Raw genomic sequence first — 8,511 nt, forward strand, 5'->3', positions numbered from 1 at the left:
AGAAATGAAGTGCCAATAGCAACAAGACAAGGGCGCTGGTGAAATGCAAAAGAAACGGCTCCAGGGGGTGGGCAGTGGGGCGTCTTCTCGAGCGCTACTTCTGGAAAGGTGTGAGATGGACAGAGAGCTACAGTTTGAGCAACGCGTTTCAACCGTATCCCGTGGATATGGGTGAGAGACACATGGCATGGACTTGGAGAGAGAGGAGAGAAGATCACAAACCTCATGAAGTCCAACGAGGATGAATAGCGGAGCCTCCCTGTAACACAGCCACCCACCTCTTTGGAGTGGTTGCGTTAAAAGAAAAAACGAACGACGCAGTTAAACCTCACGCAGTCCGCAGTAGAGAAGGTGCTCGTTCAGCTCCGACAAAGGCGCGCACTCTGGCTGTGCAGCTCTACGGGAGACCGCTCCATCCTGTTCATAGATGCCGTTCTGTTTCAGTGGTGGTGCTGTGCGCCCGTACACACATTCAACACGCATGGAGGTGAAGGACGCTCTACACACGAGACAGTCCTCCCCCAGGAAAAGAAAAGGGAAAGCGACGAGGCAAGAGACGAGAATGACAAATATAAAACACAGAGAAAAAAGGATGGAGAGAGAGAGAGCTGAAGAAGGCAGCATTTTTCGGAATACTCAAGGTGAAGATGGCGAAGAAGAGGAGCATGCAGGACCAGAGAGGGGGCGAGATCGAGGTAGTAGAAGGAGACTCCAGGAGTGCAGCGCCTTCTTAAGTGTCTCCCTACCGGCCCACCCATCCACCAATCACAATTCCCCTCCTCCTCCTCGCTTTGCGCTTAGCCGTTAAGAACCTTCAGTAAGCTGTATATGCTCACAGTTTCAAATACTAATAAAAGCGTCGGGGTAGACTTCCTCAACTATGCTGACTCGCTTAGGTTCGCATGTGGAGCTTGTTCTGTACATGGCCGTGAGCAGTTCTCTTAGCCCTGCATCGCTGCGAGAAGCCCACCAGACATGCGAGGAATCCCACAGAACACCCCAGATGGGTTCACGAAGCAGTAGCCAGCACACCGGAGAGCCCAAACACGTTCACAAGCAAAAACTCAGGCTTGGTTCAGCACACGTAGAACGTACAGATAATAGCAAGGGGTATCACCGAAGTCTGGGTCACCGCACCTCATATACTCATTTACATCAACATACACGCGCACGCTTTACGCGTTCTAAAGGGATGAGCACGAGAGCCAACACACATATCGATCCGTTGACACAGACACCCCGTTGCTAATGCCAGAGAGGGAGAGATGGGAAGAGATGAGGAAACAGGTCGAAGTTCAAGTGCCGAGACCCGGCAGAGACAAACACTCCTCCATCACCTCGTCGTGTAATTAAAAAAAAAAAACGCACAAAATGTACTCGCACGACAATGTGTTCTTCCCCCAACGCGCTCCCCATAGACGAGAAGGAAAAAAATAAAAATAAAAATAAACAATGAGGAATACAAAAAGAGATGATGTGAAGAACACAAAACCCCCGCGACACACGTACAAAGAGAGGGAGAAACGGGAGAGGTTACTACACATACGGTCGCCATATGTGAGGGAAGACACTTCCCGCAATAAAAGCCCATAACACACAGCACAGCAGCAGCTTAAGGGGAGATAATCACCTTGGACGGTGCAACAGGCACACACACACACACAAGCCGCAATGACACTACAAGGGCGCCATTGTCATGCGCCCGCCACGGCACACACCTCTGCGGCTGCCATGTTCACCTGCACAAACGAAGAGCGATCAGTTGGTAGCCAATCTACGTGGCCACAGAAGTACGGAGGTGCCTCAGTGCACATCGGCGAACGTACAGCCCAGAGAAAAGGCAGAAATTCAGATAGTAACGCGGAAAAGCGTGCGATAAGTGCGCGTGAATGAGTCCCTTCCCACCTCGGCATAAAAGAAAAGTGAGACACCGGAAAAGCGCATGTTGGCGATACTCATGCCTCTGCATTCACGAGCTCGACGATGGCACTGCTGCGGCATCCGCGGCTATCCTGTCCTCCTTCAGCATACCGATTACTTGTGTCATGAAGTCCTCCTTGGCGGGATTCTTCTTGTATGCAGCGGCCGTGGAGATGGCAGTTTCAAAGAGCTGAACAACATTGGAGCCATCGGCGGCGGACACATAGTACAGCGGGAATTTATGCTTCTCAGCAAAGGCGAAACTTTTTGTAGTAACTGATGGGTCGGTATCAATCTTGTTGCACGCAACAATACACGGAATGTGCTCACGGTAGATGCGCATCTCGGAGAGCCACTTTTCTAAGTTTTTGTATGTCGCCTTGCGTGTGCAGTCAAAAACGAGGATGCACGCGTGTGCGTCGTGGTAGTAGCTCGGATGCACCGTGGCAAAACGCTCCTGCCCGGCAGTGTCCCAGACATCCACGTCCACCTCCTCGTCCTCGTCGGTTACAAAGTCGTAGCGGTACAGCGTGAGGGCGTAGGTAGACATCTGCATTGGGATATACCGCTGCATCAGGAAGCGCTCCACTAGCTTTGACTTGCCCACTGCGCTATCGCCGAGTAGGATGAGCTTGATCGGCTTTCGAATCTCATCAGGGCGGTTATCGAAGACCGTTTTGGGTTTTAGTACCTTCAATGGTGCCGCCATGATGTGTGCGTGTGCGACGGTCCGTGTGTACTTCTACAAGCAAAAACAAAGAACACGTGTTGAGATAAAGATACGGTGCTTCCACCTCCCCCACGACTGCCTTTCTCGTTCTATCTATGAGGCTACAGGGCTTGTGCGGGATGGCGTTTGTGCGCGCGGAGTAGGGTCACGTGTGCGTCAGTGAGGGTATGCGTAGATGTTGAGTACCTTCCGCAGTGGTAGACCAAGGCGCTCACAATGGATGACGCAAACAATAAAGACATACAGCACGACAGTATCACGGCAGACAAGTAGAAAGCGACCCAGAGAAGTGTCGGTGGAGAAAAAAAAGGCAGAAGGGTGGGGACTGTGAAACGCTTCTCCTCAACAGCCGACAGATGCACGAAGCCTACCCTTAATACAGCGCAGTTGCACTGATAGAGCATACGACGAATGCTAAAAGGGCCCGGCACACAGACTGCCTCCCTCCCCTCTAGAAATCGCACAGAGGCCAAGCACTGCCTTAGCGCATCGGTAGGCATATTACCTTGATATGAGAACCGGTGTAAAGTGCGTCGGTTCTCTTCCCTCACCTCCCCCATTCGTGCGGGAGGTATCGGTCCCCTACAGCATACCATCCCATCTTTGTTTGTTAGGGGGTGGGGGGTGCCGATGTTTTAGCCTCAATGTGCGATAGTGGGCGAAACACACCGCTGACAACGTTAGCGAAAAGAGGGAGAGAGAGAGAACGAGCGATACAGGGCGGTGGCCCCCGTACACACAATACGAGCGGCACGCACGTGGAAACGGCCACTCGATACGAGCCGCTCATCTGGCGTATGTGTAGGGGCTACAGGCGAGACCAACAAACCACTCTAGCGACACCCCTAGCAAACGCTGAGGCCAGAATAGTATTGAAAAGCGGTGATGCAATGAAGAAATCGCGCGCAGACCTGCTACACCCAAGACCACCGACAAGGAGCAGCTCGGCTGGGGAGTGGAACCTGAACCATCCCACTCTCAGCAAAGCTATTCACACCCCGTCACTCACACCCTTTGCCGCCCGCCTCTACTACAGACCTTTCATATCAAACTTCATCGGTGGGGCCATCTTGGGCATCGGCGAATCCCGTTCATTTACCTGCTTGCGCAGTTTGTCGACGCTGCGCTTCTTCTCCTTGTCCTCCATCCCCTCATCCTCGATGCGCTTCTCCCGACCGAGCAGATCCTTTTCCACCACTGCCGCCTCCGTTGTGATCATCATGCCTGCCACAGAGCATGCATTCACGACGGCAGACTTCACTACCTTCATGGGATCGATGATCCCCGCCTCGAACATATTCACATACTCGCCGGTCTGAGCGTTGTAGCCGAAAGTTGGGTCCTTGCGAGCGAGTACCTTTCCTGCCACAACACTACCCTCTACACCCGCGTTGTTCGCTATGTACCGTGCTGGCAGCCCGATTGCCTTCTTCACAATATTCACACCAGTGCGGATGTCAGGTGGAAGCCGTCGGTCCTTTGAGATCGTCTCGAGGCGCAGGGAGGCCATCAGCAACCCTGTACCACCGCCTGCAACAATGCCCTCTGACACAGCCGCACGCGTGGCGTTCAGCGCGTCAATGATGCGGTCCTTTTTTTCACTTATCTCCACCTCCGAGGCGCCGCCGACCTTGATCACAGCAACGCCACCAGAGAGCTTCGCGAGGCGCTCGACAAGGCGCTCGCGATTGTACTCGTGGTCTTCAGCGGAGATCATGTCCTTAATCATTTGCACCCGCTCCTCGAGCGCAATGGCGCTGCCGCCGCCCTCCATCAAGATGCACTCGTCGCGAGAAACGGTCACCTTTCGGCACGTGCCAAGGAAGCGCTCGGAGAAATCGCTCTGGTCCAGTGAGAGCCCTAGGTCTTCCGAGATCATCTGCGACCCAGTGAATACGGCGATGTCCTGCAGCTGATTGATGCGCATGTCGCCAAAGCCTGGCGCCTTGACCGCGCACCCGTGGATGCGGCCCTGAATTTTGTTGTACAGAAACGTGTGCATCGCCTCCCCCTCCACGTCCTCCGCAATCACCAAAAGTGGGCGCTTCTGCTGAATCGCGTAGTTCAGCGCCGGTAAGATGTGCGCCACACTCGTGAGCCTGCGGTTCGCCACGTAGACAAGGGCATTTTCCAGCTCGCACCTTTGCGCCTTTGTGTTCGTCACAAAGTACGGCGACGTGTACCCCCGCTCAAACGACATGCCCTCCACCAGCTCGAGCTCCGTGTTGAGCGAGCGGCCCTCCTGCGTGGTAATCACGCCATCCTTGCCGACCTGTTGCATCGCATCGCCAATCAGGCTGCCGATCTCTTGGTCCATGTTTGCCGAGATCATCGCCACCTGGGTGATCTCAGATTTAGAGGTGACAGGGCGAGACTGCTCGGCCAGCGATATGAGCACCTCCCGACAGGCGAGGTCGATGCCTCTCTTCAGGTCCATTGGGTTCGTGCCAGTCGCAACACTGCGGAAGCCCTCTTTGAAGATCGCCCCGGACAGGACGGTGGCGGTTGTCGTACCGTCACCGGCGTTGTCGTTCGTCAGTCCGGCCACCTGACGGACCAGGTTCGCCCCAAGGTTCTCGAAGCTGTCCTCGAACTCGATACTCTTGGCCACCGTGACACCATCCTTGGTTATTTTGGGGCTTGCGTACGGCATCTCGAGAATCACGTTGCGGCCCTTGGGGCCGAGCGTGACGCCGACGGCCTTCACAAGGTTCTCAACGCCGGCAAGGAGAGCGTTACGGGCCTCCATGCCATAGCGGATGTCCTTCGGCGTTGAGCCGTACTTGACACAGCGAAGCGCCGTACGGGTAAGCATCTCACAAGGAAATAGAAAGTGGTGTCTAGGGTGCTCGAGCTTGAGTTTTTTTATGCGTGACTACAGCGAAGAGAGGCACAAGGCAGCGCGACACTTCTCCAGACGGTCCACCACCAGTGTGAATGTACACACGTGCGCTGCGTCAGGCGTGATTGCCGGATAGAAGAGACTTCCTCACGCAGAAACCCCTCCACAGCCAGCAGTTGATAAAGTAGGTCGGAGGGCGCACGGCGCGAGCGGTAGCCTCAATGAATGTTCGAGTCCCTCCCTCAGGATTCCCCCCTCTCATGGTCATGCTGTAGGAGTAGATAGAGCACCATAAGAAATCGAGCGAGGAAATGGTAGAAGACGAGAGATGGAGCTGGAAGAAAGCAAAGACGCAGGTAGTAATGACGAGGTCATTGACTGCTGTGTCTGAAGACGACTGGGGAGCTCTACGAAGCAGCAAAAGGCGCCCCAGGTCGAAAAGAGTATCATGAAAGACAGAGAGACAGGCGTATACATACCGATACCAGGAGATGATACTGCAGGGGCCTACAAGGTCGCAGCACGTGTGGGCTCAGTAGTACACAGGAAGACACACATACACACACAGTAGCTCATCATAATTCCTTTCTTTTGGGGGACAGGGGAGCTGTTCGTCCTCTGCTGATCCACTCTAAGAGCATTCGTGTATGCCTCACAGCAGAGAAAAGTCAGTCTGCGCGTTGCAGCAGCACCCCCCCCCCCACTCCTGACCAGTACGTCTCCGTCATGATTCTCTTGCTCTCAGTGCTATTCATAGTAAAAGATACGTCGAGCAGCCGTCATGAGCTCGCGACTGGGGCCCATTGTAAATTGGAAGCTGCCGTGCGGCGGTGGAAGAGAGATGCGCCACTCTTCTCCTTCACGGCGAGACAGCTTTACGTCCACCTCTCCGCGCAGCGTCAGCGTCTCCAGCAGCGGACGCGCTGTTGTGGTTACCCCTGAGGCAGAGGGATGTACGCTCGCAAAGCCGTACGGATCGTATTCGCCGCCACTAACGCCTTCATTGGGGCTCCTACCTGAAACAGAAGCGCTGGTGCCTGGGAAGACGGTAAGAGCCTCGCTATCGGTGACAACGCTGGAAGACGTCTTAGGCCACGCTGGTCGTGCGCTAATCGCAAGCGGCGCCTCTGCGTCAATGTTGTCGAATGGAGAGGTGGAGTGCATGTGCTGCCGCCATGATTGCAGCTGGGAACATTCCATAGGGCTGCGGCGGCGCAAGCCTATCGCGATGCACGCCAACCCCGCGTTCGCCGCCGCAGTCACAGACCACGCCGTGTACTCCAGTGCCTCATTCGAATTCCCTGGAGAGAAGCTGCCCGTGCCCAGTTTTGCTTGGGCAGCGGAGTCTGTGCCTGGAAGGCGTGCGCTGCCGGCGGGCATCGGTGGCCCACAGAAGTGTTCACCAAAGAGGATGTCATCGTACACGGTGTCCATCGAGCGCGGAAGCGCCGGACAGTCTCGCAGCACCGGGAAGTCGGAAAGAAAGCCACCACCAGTGAGTACAAAGCCATCCATCACATCCAGTGGTGCAGCCAGCGTAACAGCCTCCTTCAGCTGCGGCAGCCTACCTTCTACACCAGCAGACCGCAAAGTTGCGCCGGACTTGTCGGAGAGGTGCTCCTCAACAAGCAGCTCATAGAGTTGGGTGCGTCGCTGCAGAACACAGAGCTCATCGTTGCTAAGACCGTCGAGGACGCTGGAGAGAGAGACACGCAGCTCGTAGAGGTTGATCGGGTCCACTAATGTAACGACGCGAACAGTGAGACACGGCGGTGGCGTATGCGGCCACGACTCGTGCACCGGCAGCTGCCGCACCACCCAGGCATGCTGCTCAGGGTCGAAGAACGAGGCAAGAAGCCCCGCCTTTCCCTCGCCGAAAGGACGCACTGAAGCAGCGAGAGGCTTGCAGAAAGGCGGAATCGGCACGATAATTTCAGCCGCCTGGCTCTGCCGTGTCACTATGCGGTAGTAATCGTCACTACACCCGTCTAGCATCGCTACTGTTAATGTTACTTCTTGAGAGAAAGGGAGAGGCGGGCGCTAGAGTGCATGTGTGTAGGCATGGGTATAGTCCACGTCACTGCTGCAGCAGCAGGAGCGGGAGAGAGACGGGCACGCAACGAGGTTGCTACGCCATGACGTGCGCACTTCCAATCAAGGAGCACCACTTTTTCGCTATAGGTAGAACGCAACAAATGAAAGGTTACAGGCGCACACAAACACACACACACACACACTTGTCTGTGTATGCATGTCTATCGTTGCGGTCACTGGGTGTTCGCGGAACCGGCCGTGTAGGGGTGGGGGTGGGCGGGAGTCGGGAGGCTCATCATCTAACAATTTTAGTACGTCGCACTTAAGCGAGTAGGCCAATCGCGCAAAGTAATTAGAAGAAAGGCACACGTGGGAATAAAGAAGAGCATGCGAAGGCAAATAACAAAGCTGAGAAACAGAAAGGGCGTAGAACCATTAAGCGCTTAGCGTGCGCCATCGAGAGATCCTTTACATGGCGTATACAGCTGACGCGCCAAGGAATACCACCAGCAACACACACACACCGCGCAGTCGCTCAGAAAACGAGTAAAATAAAGCACTGCATGGAAGAAGCACACACAGTAGTGAGACAGGCACCCTGAAGGAAGGAGGAGCCACATGTGACGAGCAACCTGCAGAAGACACCGTCATCACCTCCTCGTTGACTCCTCTTTTCTGTCTTTGGTGTCTGCGTGAGAAGCTACACAAGCCCAGGCCATACGATCGACGGCAACTCTAGTGAAAGAGAGTGTGTGTATATACGCGACAACCACAAAGATCAAAAGAATAACAAACAAGAAAAGCATCAGCGGGAAAAGAGAAGACACCGCACAACCACATTGCTTTCAGTTTTCATACCTCAGTGTTTCGCAAACTCCCCTACACGTCTATGTTCGCCTAGAATGGGGTGAGAATGATGCCCGGCGTGCGCCCAATGTCTCTGTACGCCTTTTCACCACTGACAGCTTCTTCTTCAATACATCCG

The 8,511-nt window shown here is 54.7% G+C and overlaps 3 protein-coding genes across 3 annotated transcripts; all 3 read right to left on the minus strand.

Annotated features, from left to right (window-relative positions):
- Positions 1 to 1,969: 1,969 nt before the first annotated feature.
- On the minus strand, positions 1,970 to 2,629 carry LPMP_321930 (rab11B GTPase, putative; the record flags this gene model as incomplete). The annotated part of the gene is made up of 1 exon (XM_010703576.1): positions 1,970 to 2,629. One exon carries the CDS (start codon positions 2,627 to 2,629, stop codon positions 1,970 to 1,972), a length of 660 nt encoding a protein of 219 aa, XP_010701878.1.
- A 1,051-nt stretch (positions 2,630 to 3,680) lies between these two features.
- Positions 3,681 to 5,465, minus strand: LPMP_321940 (chaperonin HSP60, mitochondrial precursor, putative; the record flags this gene model as incomplete). Its single annotated transcript, XM_010703577.1, has 1 exon — positions 3,681 to 5,465. One exon carries the CDS (start codon positions 5,463 to 5,465, stop codon positions 3,681 to 3,683), a length of 1,785 nt encoding a protein of 594 aa, XP_010701879.1.
- A 774-nt stretch (positions 5,466 to 6,239) lies between these two features.
- Positions 6,240 to 7,487, minus strand: LPMP_321950 (hypothetical protein; the record flags this gene model as incomplete). Its single annotated transcript, XM_010703578.1, has 1 exon — positions 6,240 to 7,487. The coding sequence occupies one exon, from the start codon at positions 7,485 to 7,487 to the stop codon at positions 6,240 to 6,242; it is 1,248 nt and encodes a 415-aa protein (XP_010701880.1).
- Between the last annotated feature and the right edge of the window lie 1,024 nt (positions 7,488 to 8,511).

Source organism: Leishmania panamensis (assembly GCF_000755165.1).
Source record: "Leishmania panamensis strain MHOM/PA/94/PSC-1 chromosome 32 sequence".
Classification (NCBI taxonomy): domain Eukaryota; phylum Euglenozoa; class Kinetoplastea; order Trypanosomatida; family Trypanosomatidae; genus Leishmania; species Leishmania panamensis.